Raw genomic sequence first — 14,522 nt, 5'->3', positions numbered from 1 at the left:
TTTAGTTTCGTTCTCCCCAACCTTAGCCGTGCGTCTGCGCTTTGCGGCCCTTCCGGGACGCCGTCCACCGCGCGCCCTGCGGGGGGTCCGGCGGCGACCCGCCTCCGTGACATGGCCGGCTCAGAGGCTGGTGAGTCTCGGCTCGGAGCCCCAGTGTGTGTGGACTGAAGCCATTTAAATTCCGAACGTCCCTACCCCTATTATGTTGAGTCATCTGGCTGGACTTCCTTAAGTCTGGGCTGCCCGCGGGGCTGGTGACAGACACCCCGTCGTAGTGAGCGACTTCATTGGGTGTTTTAGCCTCACTGTCGCTCAGCTTAGAGGCTGTGGAGCGCGATTATGGGGTGTGGAGAGAAGGACCCGGTGGTGAGGCGCGGACCGCGCCTACAACCTGGCTGCAAAAAGGGCAGTCAAAAAGCTTCTTCTTGGAACTTGTATTTCTCTGGGGAACGCAGCCGCTGTTAGCGCGCGCTCTGGTTCTTGAACTGTGGAGACTGAGGCCATACCTGCATGTGCACTGAACTTTTGGGGAACGGCGGTCTTAAGATCTGCCAAAGTAGACTAGTGGTAGATTTTTTTCCTCAGTGCCTTCTGGAGTTACAGGCTTTGTCTAGCAACCGCTTTTTGAAGAGCGAGTGGGTTGAGTTGTCTGGGACGCTTTCCTTTCCCCAGGACACCGTTCAAACCGCTTGTCCTGGTTTGATCAGCTGTGAGAAGTGGGCTTGGGGAGAGGGAGATAGCGTGCCTTGACCCCACACATCGTTATTTTTAGAACATGCTGAATATGTCAAATATAGAATAAAAGGACTTTCTCCTTAATCGCCAGGTGTATCAGGGATCATAAGTCAGATTTCCTAAATTACCTTAGTTTGAGAAAGTTTTGAAGTAACCTTGCTAAGTCTTACCGTATCTGGGGTGAGGTGCGGTGGTAACACAGGAAACTTCAACAGTGTTGGTAATGTGCTAGTTCTGAGTTTAGGGGCGTTTTTATGCATGTTCTGTGTTTTATTTCTTATTTATTAAATGTAATTAAAAAAAAAACTAACAAATGTTGTATTGTTGGTGTCATTATTTCAGTTTTTAACAGCCCAAGTTAATCAGCACCTATTTGGGCAACAGAGAAATTCAGACTTGTACGAGATAATTGGGTAAAAACATGACTAATACCATTGGGAATTTGAAGCAGCATCTACTAATTAGTGTCAACCTCAGACTGTCGTTAACAAACTGTCTCGTTTATGACATATATTCCCGTTGACTTGTATGTTTTAAATAAAAACAGCTAGGTATGGCTGGTAAAATAAGAAAAGGGATAAAAATAAAGATTTTAGGTTGCAGTAGTAAAAGCTGGATTTGCAGCATGGTTTTGACCACATTAAAATTCTGGTACTCTGGAAGTCATTCCAAGAAATTAAGTATTTTCAAAAATCGTTCCACAGAGGGTCTTTGAACTTCTACACTCATCAGATATTTTATCTTCTATGTCATTCAATGTCTATCTTCCTGGGGGTTGACTTTTTCTAGTGCTGTTTAAGGCTGATCTTTTTTCTTTCCTGACAGAGTGGATAATTGTTGCCAATAATCTTCTTTTGAAATGTCATATACACCTAAGGATACGAGAACTAGAAGACTGTGATGCTAATGTTTTTATTGCCCTTTACCAATCCATTTTGGGAGAAAAGGTACCAGGTAAGGGTACTAAAAAGTGGGAGTAATAGTGACTACATCTTAGGCCAAGAATTTTGAGAGCCTTCAGTTAGATCTTACGGTATTTATAAAATCTTGAATTTTTTTTCTGTGTTTATATCTTTATTTCTATCTAACTATTGCATTCATTACCTTAAGTACCTTAATGAGACCCAGACATAGTAATAGCCTTGGTCAAATCATGTTTGCTAATAGCCTTGGTCAAATCATGTTTGCGTGGTCTGGGTCATTTCTATTTAATTATGCCTAATACTTTATGAAAGTGACACATTTTCTGTAAGTGTATCTTCAAGGGTTCTAAAATTGAGTGAAACTTGGAAACTTGTTGCGTTTTGTTATTTAACCAGTATTACAGATATGAATTGATATTTGTCCTGCATCCCTGGTTAAGTATTCATCTTCCCAATACTAGTGGAGAAATTCCAAATATAAGTTGATGTTAATATCTTTCCTCAGTATGGTATATACTGACCTTTTAAATCATTAGGCCAGTAATTCCTACTAGGCTGCTTTAACAAAATGTACAAGAACTCTCCTTTTGTACCTGTTGTGGGTTTTTTCTCTGTCATGAAAAGCAACCCACGATTATGGGTTAAAGTCTCACTTCATGTATTGCTTCCCTTATTAGAGTATTAGCATCTCCTTGAATTTAGGGATCTCTTTATCTTTCTGTAGTTTGGTGCTTATTGTAGAGCATGTTCATTATGCATTGATTGACTAAGTATTCAGCTAAGAGAGGTACTATATAGATAGAAATCAGGCTCTGTTAGCTTTATCTGTACTTTATAAAAGCCTGTTCTGTTTGAGTGGCACTTGCTCTTGTAGCAGTTAACCTCACTTAGAAGCCTGGTCAAAGACCATGACAACTTGGGCCCTCAGATGAAAAATTATGTAGCTTTTTTTCCACAGACCTCATAGCTATTCCCAGGAGTCAAGAGGATGAAGCTCACAATGTACAAGCAGTAATTGATTCACTGGCCTTAGATTACCTACAAGTCAGCTTGTCTCACATAACAGGTTGGTATATACTTAACCATCAAATAATTTTGCATTTTACTAAGATAATTAGGTAAATCCTATATATGGTTTAGTTAACCAAATGAATAAGCTTATAAAATAGACCAAATGGCAACACTGAGCCAAGACAATTGACTGGTAGAATTACGGTACCCATCCTTGAGAGTTTTTTTTAAGGACAGTCAAACTTTGAGTTGTGATGGACCTGTGAGTATCCTAGCTGGTCATCTGAAGTATGTATTTTGTTGTTGTTGTTGTTTAAGATTTTATTTATTTGAGAAAGAGAAAGAACATGAGAAGAGGGAGGGTCAGAGGGAGAAGCAGACTCCCTGCCAAGCAAGGAGCGTGATGCAGTACTCTCGATCCTGGGACAAAGGCAGTTGCTTAACCTACTGAGCCACCGAGGCACCCCATCGTTTTGTTATTTTATTTTTTTGTTTTGCTATTTCTTTTGGAGCCCAATGTGGGGCTTGAACTCATGACTCTGATATCAGGACCTGAGCTGAGATAAAGTTGGACTCTAAACCAACTGAGCCACCCAGGTGCCTTGTTATTTAGTTATTTTAAAGCTAATATGCTGCTTGTTTGTAGTAGGTAAAAATCAGCAACATCTAAATGTCCACTAAATAGGGACAGGTTAAATACATTATGGTTGCTCCATACGTGGAATTACACTGCCACTGTGAAAGATTTTTGATGATGCTCATTATGTAAAATGTTCCATGTTAGTACAACAGTTTCCAGTGTGTATGAAGTCAGAAGAATGTACAGAGTATGGTGCAACTTGTAGAAAACAAAGGTGAGGAGAGTAAATATGCAGTTGATTGCTTGCAGAAGGACTCTTTCAAAGCGTGTGCAAGAAACCTATAATGCTGATTGCTTCCAATAAGAGGAACTTCAGGGCTGTAGGATGAGGATGGGATGAGATTTCATTATATATCTTCTGCACTTTTGAATTTTAATTTTTGTTTTATTTCATTTTTGCAAGAGACAAAAAATGTGTGTGTACAAATGCAAAGGAGGGGCAGAGGGAGAGGAGAGAAAGTCTTAAGCATGCTCCATGCCCAGTGTGGAGCCTGACGTGGAGCTTGATCTCAAAACCCGAGATCAGGACCTGAGCCAAAATCAGGAGTCACAGGCTTAACTGACAGAGCCACTTAGGCACCCTGCACTTTTTGAATTTTAAATCCCATTAGTATATTGTCTATTCAAAATAAGTAAAACTAAATTGTGAACTTTTTTCCAAAATAAAGTATATCATACTTGTATTCAAAAGCCAAATTTACTAAAAATATTTATAAATCTTTATATTTTATATAATAAGGCAATGAGGAGTATTTCAGTAAATTATTCCAGGCTAAGGAAGACAGGGAATCTGTGGGTTTGAAACTATATTTGAATCCATAAGAGAAGGCTTACACTATTGGTTTATTCTTTGACAGTTAAGAGAGAGAAATGTTAATCAGGATAGGTCATTTACATCTCTCAATTTAATATTGATGATGAACTTTTAGAAAAATACTCTGGCTTAAATTTTTGAGTGCAGTTCTGGGTGACTAAATGTGGTAAATTTGTTTGGAGATAATTCATTTCAAAGGATAATCCAAGGGTTTTCCTGTTCTTTTGCAATTTTGAATTGCTTTATCACTTGACTAGGGCAATTTCTGGTATTTCTGCTTTTTAAACCTTCTGTAGTAAGGTTGTATCTGCATATATAACTTTTTAATGCAGAGCTACTCCTGACAAGTCAAACCTGCCCCATGAAAAGTTGCAAAACTGCTTACCTCTTCTGGTATATGGCAAAGCATCTTTTTACTCCTTGTGTTCTGTTTAAAGCAATATCTCCTGTACCACGAAGCACTGCATTCTGGCCGGCGGTCTTAGTTGCTGGGTTGGCAGAGAGAGGATGCTCCCCATCCTGGCAACTGAGAAGTTCTAAGTATGCCCTTGGGGTATACTTGCGTATCTTGTTAAGTCAGAAAAACATAAGGCTTAAAAACAAGATTTTTGTTTGCTTTAAACAGAAAAAAAAATTGTCAAATGTTGTCCATCTGTACTAGTAGTTTTGTTGAACATCACATTTCTGGTATAGGTTTGTTTTGCATCATGAAGTTTTGAATGGTTAGATTCTCTCAAATGCCAAATTTCCATTTTGACTCTCCGCTTCTGGTTTAAACTTCTGGTTTGAACTGAGAATGCAGGCATGTTCTTCCGAAGGACAACCGAAGTGTCTCAAGTTAAATTCCGTCCATATCTGATGTTGATTAGAGTTCATTTTAGGTGACACTAAGCATGCCAGGTTTCCATGCTTTTGCCAATCCATTTCTTGTCAATATTTCAATTTAGCGTTTATTAAAAATTTATTATGGGCCAGGTATTGTACTAAGGATTGTTTAAAGATTAACTTCTGGGTGTAAAGTGGATGTGGTGGGAGATTAGACTGGAGAAGTGGGGGGGTGAGGTGAAATTAAAAAGGGTTTTATAGGGGCGCCTGGGTTGCTCAGTGGGTTAAAAGCCTCTGCCTTCAGCTCAGGTCATGATCCCAGGATCTTGGGATTGAGCCCTGCATTGGGCGCTCTGCTCAGTAGGGAGCCTGCTTCCTCCTCTCTGCCTGCCTCTCTGCCTACTTGTGATCTCTCTCTGTCAAATAAATAAAATCTTTTTAAAAAAGGGTTTTATATGCATGGATAGTCTATTTATTATGGAAGTATTTATTTCAGTATTTATTTATTATTAAAGTATAGTTGACTTACAAAGTTATGTTGGTTTCACGTGTACAACATAGTGATCCAACAGTTCTGTGTATTATACAGTATTCACTGTTGACTAGTGTAGTTACCATCTGTCACGATATAATGCTAATTACAGTATTATTGACATTATTTCCTTTGCCTTACTTTTTATCTCTGTGACTTGTTTTATAACTGGAAGTTACACAAACTGTATATAGGGTTATACAAACTGGAAGTTTGTATGCACTGGCAATTTCTAATTAAGAAAATGACATGATGCATACAAAATGAACAGAAGTTAACAGATAGAAAAAAATGAGGGATTCCTGGCAAAAGTATCCCAACAAGTTTTTTATATTCCTCTGCTGCTATTATCTTCAGAACAAGCTACCATCTAGAAGTAGGATCTCACAATCTGAAACTGTGTTCTCTCCTGGCATTTTTTTTTTTTTTTTTTTTTTTTGCTACCCTGATAAAGTTCTGCTTAGATGCTTTATATATTGGTATAAATGTTACCAGGGGATGTTTTCTTAAGTCCACTTGCTTTGTTTTTTGTTTTTTTTTTAATTTTTTATTTTTTATATACTTGCTTTGTTTTTTGATAAAGGAAAGGATATGCCAAATATCAAAGGTTATATTCAAGGCTGCTTCTTTTGTTTCTTCAAATATAATCAGGCATCAGAAAATTTATGTTTTTGGGTGCCTGGATGGCTCAGTCAGTTAAGCATCTTCCTTTGGCTCAGATCATGATACTAGGGTTCTGGGATAGAGCCCTACTTCCCTCCCTCAGCAGGGAGTCTGCTCCTCCCTTTGCCCCTCACCCTGCTTTTGTGCTCTCTTTCATTCTCTCAAGTGAGTAAATAAATATTCTTAAAAAAAAAAAGAAAATTCATGTTTTTATTATTTATATTATTGTTTTTCCTGAGTTTATAATTCTTTTGTCTTGAACAGTACATGGTGGTATATTCATTTCAAAATTATGAGGCTTTCAATTTCTTGGTTAATATTTTTAATTAGCTCTTTATCCTGTGTTTAGGAGAAAATATAGTGAGAGGAGATAAAGAATCTATTAAGAATCTGCTAGAAATATTTGATGGGTTGCTGGAATATCTTACAGAACACATCAGTGAGACATCTCATGAGAAAAGTAAGTTTAAAAATAGAAATTTGATTTGGTTTATATTCTACATTCTACAGCCTGTCCCTTTTTGCCTTTTTTCTTTTTGCCTGTTTTTCTTCATAGGAATTGGAAACACTAATGTGTATACCTGGTAAATTTAATCATAAATTAAATCTCAATTCTTACTGTTCTTAGTGGTTGAGAAAAACTCTCCTAGACTGTCACCATGTCCTTTGCCAACTTAATTATTGCTTATAAATTACTTTAAAGCTAATCTATGATAGCTAAATTCTGGCCAAAATTGCCTATTGTCCTATTATTGCATGACATTATTGACTATAATTTCCTCTGTCAGAACTGCTATTTTTGTTACAAATTTGGATTTTGCTAAAGCATTAGCAGGAATTGGAATGTGTGTTTGTTTTTGTTTTTGTTTTGTCTTTAACCTATGTTTGGGTTTGTGACAGCCTGAACATTTTATTTTAGTCTTCCGGTAATCCAGTTTCCCAAATTGTAACAATTTGTAGTGTGAAGTTTTTATTTTATGGTTTTTAATGGTAATTATAAAGATTAATAGTGCCATTTTATTTTCCAAAAGGCTTATGGTTATTTAAAGTGGATCAGCAATATATAAAAGCTCTTTATAATCTTTGGCTCAATTTATCTCATTCCTGAGAATTTATCCTAAGGAATGATAATATAAAAGAAAAGTGCTTACAGGTCTTCACTGCAATGTTATTGAAAAGAAAACAAAGAACTGTAATGGCTTGAGATTGGTTGAGTAAAAAAATGCTCTATGTCATGATTAGAGTAATATATGACCTATGTAAGAATGGATTTACTATTTTGAAGTTATCCAGCATGTTTTCAGCAGCAGTAGCAACCAACATAAATTCTAATATGAATGAAGACAAAAATTTGGGTAGGCTTATCATTCTCATATGGTTGATGGTGAGACCTGTACTGTGATTATAACATTTGAAATTAACCTTAAACTTTTCAGAGATAGTTTTCTACCTTTTATCTCTATTGCTGAAAAGATTTAAAAGTATATGTAGGAAGGAAGAATTGCCACACAAGATACTTATTTCAAAAACTTTGAGTGTTTGAAATGTGGAGTATTTTGAGTGTTTAATGTATGTTCAATACGTACCAGCCCACGGACCCTGGGAGGATTCAGAATTGCATGCCATGTGTATTGCTCTCAAACCTATACTCCAGTCAGGAAGTCAGCCATAAATACATAGACTAGTCCCCCCAGATATGCAGTTTTCTTTCTGCAGTTTCAGTTACTTGCAGTCATCTTCTGTCCAGAAGCAGATGATCCTCCTGACATATTGTCAGAAGGTCATAATAGCCAAATGCTGTATTGCAGTGCCTCGTCATTCACTCACTTCATCTCATCACGTAGGTATTTTATCATCCCACATTTTCACAAGAAGGGTGAGTACAGTACAATAAGATATTTTGACAGAGAGAGCACATTTTTTTTTTTTAAGAGACTGGAGAGAGAGTGAGAGCATGAGAGCAGAGAAGGTCAGAGGGAGAAGCAGACCCCGCAGAGCTGGGAGCCCAATGCAGGACTTGATCCCAGGACTCTGAGATCATAACCTGAGCTGAAGGCTGTGGCTTAACCAACTGAGTCACCCAGGCACCCGACATTTTTTTTTTTTTTTTTTAAGATTTTATTTATTCGTTTGACAGAGAGATCACAAGTAGGCAGAGCACCAGGCTGGGGGGTGGGGGGTGGGAGGGGTGGACAGGCTCCCTGCTGAGCAGAGAGCCTGATAGGAGGACCCTGAGATCATGACCTGAGTCAAAGGCAGAGGCTTAACCCACTGAGCCACTCAGGCGCTCCAAGCGACCACATTTTTTTTTTTTTTAAGATTTTATTTATTTATTTGACAGATCACAAGTAGGCAGAGAGAAGGGAGGAGAAGCAGGCTCCCCGCTGAGCAGAGATCCCGTACGGGGCTCCATCCCAGGCTCATGACCTGAGCCAAAGGCAGAGGCTTTAACCCACTGAGCCACCCAGGCGCCCCGCAACCACATTTTTATAACTACTGTTGTAGTATATTGTTGTAATTGCTCTATTTTATTATTAGCTATTGTTTATCTTAATGTGCCTAATTTAGAAGCTAAACTTTGTCATAGGTGCAGGAAAAAGTGTATATATAGTGTTCAGTACTATCCATGGTTTCAGGCATTCTCTGGGGATCTTGGAACTTATCCCCTATGGATAAATAGGGACTCTTCTATAATAAAAAACATTATAGGAGAATTGGGGGAGAGTGAAAGACATGTGAAACTCACCTGATTCAAGGTTATCAGTAGGTATTTTGATGCTCTGTGTCTGTGTAGTCATTTTAGCAGCAAGATTAAGAGGTAGAAAACTACCTTTACGTGGAGATTAATTTAAAATTTTACACTGACAGCAGCAGCTTTTACAATGCAGTACTTGATTGTAAGTAGGAGAGGGACAATAATGGCTTGGTCATGGATAGGGCCGTGGGGATGGAGAGAGGAGCACAGAACTGAAAGATACTTACATGTGAGTCTGTAATAGTCAAATGCTGAGGCAAGAAGGGAGAAGGGATATTCTCTCTCCCTGAGAGAAGGGATGGGAATATTTCAAGATATTCCCCTTGAAATATCCCTTCTCAGGGAGAGAAGAAGGGATATTTCAAGGGGAGGTCAGTAGAATGCGGTGAACTTAGGGCTGCTAGGAGGGAGTTGCACAGATGGGGCCTCCTTGTGTGGTAGTACCTGAGTTGGGCAGTGTTTTCTAAAGTCTGATTCTCACCTTTGCAGGTCCAAGTTGATATGGCAGTATTACCTAGAGCTGAGCAGATTCTTCAAAATGCCAGTTAATAATGGGAAGTAAATCTTTATTATCATGAGTCTCATCAGGTATACAGAGCAGCTTTTCTCTGTTACCTGAGCTAGCATTATCGCTTACTTAAACTGTAAGGACAAAAGATTTGAAAGGAGATCTTGAGTCAGTGCTGCATTATGCCCCTCATTGTTTGAAGCTCTCAAAGCCTCAGTTTTCTCATCTGAAATTCTTTCATGGCTGTAGTGAAGGTCGAATAAGTAGATATGCATAAATAGTTTAGCACTGAGCCAAGCTTGAGTAATTGAGTAAATGCACAATGAATGTTAAGTAATATTATTAAAATGTTTGTTGAAAACAGCAATAGAAAAAAAATGAAGGTGGATGTTCAAAGAAGGAATCTCTAGAAATGGATGGGAATGTCCATAAATCTGTATCATAGGTTCACCCACATACCTCCTGAAATTACCTTGCTAGTGAGTTCCTGCCACTGGTGAAAGTCTATTTCCCTGATATGTTGGGGTAGAAGAAAAGAGTGATCATCTTAAGGAAAATTCCATCGAATCCCTGAAGTAGTCTTATTCTTAGGTTAGGGGAGTGATAGTTTTGGAGCCCGAGGTAGGCTAACACAGTCATGTTGTTCTGAAGCCACAACCTAGTCTTCTTACCTCAGACATTCCTTACAGATAGAAAGGTGTTGACAAACAATAAAGAATGAACCTACGACCTAGCTTAAAAATAAAACACTGCTAATACAACTTGCAGACCCTGCTTTTAAGTAAACACTTTTGTTGTTTCCTTGTTAACCAAGTAATATGCTCATCACAGATGATGATTTGGTTCTTTCTAATTTCATGTTCATAAGAGCCCAGTTTGCCAGGAGAGAATGAGGGTGCCTTACTGTTCTTACCCCTACCTACCCCAGTATAAAAATAGCATTATTAATTTGGGGGATTTTGATACTGTTTTTGTCTATTCTAAACAGGTGAAACTGGACAGAGTTTTAAAGAATCCCATCAAGGAGAACTTTTGGAAGAGCCAGAAAGTACTAAGGAATCGAAGTCATCATGGAAAAGAGTTTCTTTTGAGAGGTAGCACTCAGTGTCTATGAATTTAATCATAGCAAAGTATGCTTTTTTTTCTAAGAACTGAAATGGCACACAGTATACCAGAATAGCAGCAACAAACAAAACAAAACAAAAAACAAAAAACTAGTGTAAAAATGTTACTACCTTCTCATATTTTAAACCTTCCTGAGGGAGTTTTAAGAACCATGAGTTGTATGTACTTAATTCTCAGTATTAAGCACCTACTCATTTTTAAATTTTTCCCGAGGTCATCAAAACAGTTTATGTTCCTTATAGAAAACTTGGAAAGTACAGAGAAATAAGAAACAAGCAGAAAAAAAAAAGATGAACTCTGCTATTCAAAACTGAATAACTACTGTTGATGTTTTGTTATACTTTAGTCTTTTTTTACCATTTTGAGGTTTTTTGGGATTTAGTCATATTGTTTATATAATTTTTTTTTTGCACTTTAAAGTTTTACACATCAGTAGTCTTCAAGTTGTTAAAATTTTTGTAATAATTCTTAAACACCATATAACAGACCATTCATATGTGTGCTTCATAATTGGCTAAAGCACTCCTCTGAATTGGAGGTGGTTGTTCCTGTGTTTTTTATGGTTTTAAAAAATATACATACTTTTATCTATTCTGTAATCTATTCTTTATTCTTTATGCTATTCTTTAAACTCATTCAAAGAGAATGAATGTTATAAGGCTATTAAAAGCAGTCGCTTTCCAAAATGTGATGGTTTATACACTCACTGGCAGTATAAAATTATTGGGTTACTGCACCCTTAAATCAGTATTGTTCACAAATATCAGAGTTTGTTTTATTTATTCATTCATTTATTTTTTAAGTTTTTATTTATTTGACATGGAGATAGAGAGTATAAGTAGGCAGGGCAGCAGGGAGAGGGAGAGGGAGAAGCAGGCTCAATCCCAGGACTCTGGAATCACGACTGGAGCCAAAAACAGCCACTTAACCAACTGAGCCACTCATGCACCCCAGCAAATATCAGAGTTTTAAAATTTCTGTGACTTTTATAGAAAAAATACAGTGTCATTACAGGTTTGATGGTAGTTACAACTAGAGGTTGAATATGATACGACTTTGTTTTAAATATCTGATTCTCCGTTTTTTTTAATGGAGTTGCTCTGATTTGAAAATCACAGGTAGTGCTTTCCTTTTATGTATAGTACATTGTGGAAAATATGTCTTGAAGGAGACCACCAATAGATGAATTTCCTGACTTTATTTATTATTATTATTAAAGATTTATTTATTTACTTATTTATTTATTTGACAGAGAGAAATCACAAGTAGGCAGAGAGGCAGGCAGAGAGAGAGAGGAGGAAGCAGGCTCCCTGCCAAGCAGAGAGCCCGATGCAGGACTCGATCCAAGGACCCTGAGATCATGACCTGAGCCAAAGGCAGAGGCTTAACCCACTGAACCACCCAGGTGCCCCTGACTTTATTTTTTATTATTAGATATTTTTTTAAAAGTGCAAAAGTGAAACAACACAAGAATATTTAGTTCAAAATTAATACCTACCCAGACTCCATTCCCACACCCCTAGAGTATCCAATATTTATTGTTCTCTGTGTGTGTATATTCTCCTACACATTTAATCCTTGACTGATATATGTCAAAACAAAACAGACAAGCAGCAAGAAGTGATAAGCAGTAGAAGAGAGTGTCCTGCCCTTCTGCACATAACAGTGAACAGTTTGAATACCCAGAGGCAGACTGTTTGGAGGAGCTCTTGGGGTCCTTCTCGGGAGGGGCCCTCTGTGTTTAGGCTGGGCCCCAAGTAAACAAGGGAACTCTTTCAGGTGCTCCTTGTCATCTGAGGCTTTGGGTCCCTCTTGGGATGGAGATGAAACAGAATCCACCGGTGAAATAATTAGACTGGGAGACACGGCACACACCTTTTCTCTCAGAAGTAATGGTAAGTTGTTAGATGACAATTATTGTTATTCAACATATAACTAGGAAAATATAAGTAGTTTTACTTAGGAATGTTTGTAGTTGAGAAAAATAGAGAGAGCTGTAACTCGATAGAATTGAATTTCCAAGCGCATACCACTATTATCCTAAATGTGAACAGTTTACCTGAAATCAGTCAAGTAGGAGTCATAGGCACATGGGCAAACAGGTGGATGCAAGTTTGTGATGTAGTATGTGGGACTTGATACTCTGGGAAGAGACTTCTGGATGCAACATTCAGATTACCTCCTAAGTGTAGTTTCTTAAACTGGGTGACACACTCTTTTCATGGTTTCAGCCAACAAGTCTGTATATCCGGTGGCAATTTTTCTGCCAGGCATCAGGCCACATTTCTCATAGTCTGCTGCTTGTATACAGTAAATCTAAAGATCTCTTAGACCCCTTTTGAGCCTCCCACTTTGCTGTCCTCCCAACATCCCATTCCCTGTCCTGCCTACCTTAGTTGACATGCTCTTTTTCTGGCATCATATTGTTTCTTCTACTGGGGTGCTCTTCCTTCCTTTCTATTCCTGGCAAATTCACCCTACAAAGCCCAGCCTCCCCCATGTGTCTTAGGTTCTAAGCTTCTGTATTTCTACGGTGTGGCCCTGTGTCCTTATTTTGGTAATAGCATTCCCACATTGCATCGTTAACTTTGAGTATGTATATTAGGTACACTGTGTTTCAGGGACAGTAGCCACATTATATTCATTTAGCAAATATTTAGTGCCTTCCCTGTGCTAGGCAGTGGTGTTAGAGTGGTAACCAAAAGAGACACAAATCCCTTCCCTTGTGGAGCTTATATTCTACTTGTGGAGGCAGCCAACAAATAAGACAAATAAATGAAGTATATAGTAAAATCATTCATATTTATCTTAGTATTCCAAAACTTTGCAAAACACCAGGCACACAATAAGTTGTGGGGAGTTTTTTAATGGTAGAATAGGAATGCTAGAGAGGAACTAATTATATTAAGTTGGGAATCAAGTGGCCAGATTTTTATGCAGACTCTGCTACTGGCTATGTGACTTTGGACAAGGCCCTTGTCCTTGTCCAAGAAATTGAGCCTCAATTTCTTAATGTGTTAAATCAGAGAATTCAACAAACCATCTCTGAAATCCCTTTCAGCATTAATACTTTTATTCCAAAGAGTAAACACTGAATTCCAAGGAATTAATGCTCAAAGAACCTATGTCTGGAAGGTTAGACAGTAGACTAAAGACATATTTGCTACTGGGAGGAGCAAAGTAAGGGAATGACCAGAGTGAAGTGTAGGTGGTAATGTTTCTAGAAGGAAGAGAGTCCGATGGATTGACAGAAGGTGGAAGGGATGGTGATTTTAGAAATGGTGTTCTGTGATAGCAACTACCACATAAAAAGGTTGCATCTGTAAAAAGTGAATTATTTTCAGATTTTAACTATGCAGATTATAATGCAATTAAGGCAAAAGGAAAGGTTGAAAGAAAAGCTAGGATAAGGTATTTGGGTTTGAGGTCATAAAGGGCTATAGTAACTTCCTCTTATATTTGGATCTAAGTTATCAGGTAACTGTCACCATATACATTCATGGGTGTCTATTTAGACTTCAATTCCTGGGCTGTGAATCATTTTTAAATTCAGGTAAAATTGACATGTAACATTGTTAGTTTCAGATGTACAACCTAATGATTTTAAGTTTACATGTATTGGGAAGTGATCATGACATAGGTCTAGTTAACATTTGTCACCAGGGAGTTGAAATTCTTTCTTTCTTGAGAGGGTAACTTTTAAGATCTGTCCTACTTGTATACTGTGTTCCCCTTACTTATTTAACTAGAAATTTGTACCTTTTGCCAGCTTCAGCCATTTTTTCCTACCAGGGCCACCCCCCCTTTTTAATGAAATATTATATACATTTTTCATATAGGTATACTTACATAATTGAATTTTATTAATGCTTAGAGTCAACAAGTTCAGAATCTTCCTAGTAATAAAACACTATGTCCCTAAAACAATCTAAAAATTAAAGGGAGAGATTTGAGTGTGTCATTTTCAGTCTGACAAAAGTTCCAGATGGTA

General features: G+C 37.8%; 1 protein-coding gene across 1 annotated transcript in view; it reads left to right on the top strand.

Moving 5' to 3' along the window:
* Window positions 1-10: 10 nt before the first annotated feature.
* Window positions 11-14,522, top strand: part of CEP95 (centrosomal protein 95) — a 42,138-nt gene continuing 27,626 nt past the window's right edge. The window contains exons 1-6 of the mRNA XM_059379993.1: window positions 11-130; window positions 1,561-1,689; window positions 2,617-2,724; window positions 6,493-6,603; window positions 10,395-10,500; window positions 12,311-12,426. Of these exons, the coding sequence (XP_059235976.1) occupies window positions 112-130; window positions 1,561-1,689; window positions 2,617-2,724; window positions 6,493-6,603; window positions 10,395-10,500; window positions 12,311-12,426 (589 nt within the window). The 5' untranslated portion in view covers window positions 11-111. The remainder of the gene's footprint in view (window positions 131-1,560; window positions 1,690-2,616; window positions 2,725-6,492; window positions 6,604-10,394; window positions 10,501-12,310; window positions 12,427-14,522) is intronic.

The sequence above is a fragment of the Mustela nigripes genome, chromosome 16 (genome assembly GCF_022355385.1).
Source record: "Mustela nigripes isolate SB6536 chromosome 16, MUSNIG.SB6536, whole genome shotgun sequence".
Classification (NCBI taxonomy): domain Eukaryota; kingdom Metazoa; phylum Chordata; class Mammalia; order Carnivora; family Mustelidae; genus Mustela; species Mustela nigripes.
The sequence above is the reverse complement of the archived record's forward strand: the minus strand, read 5'-3'. Positions and strand labels throughout refer to the sequence as shown.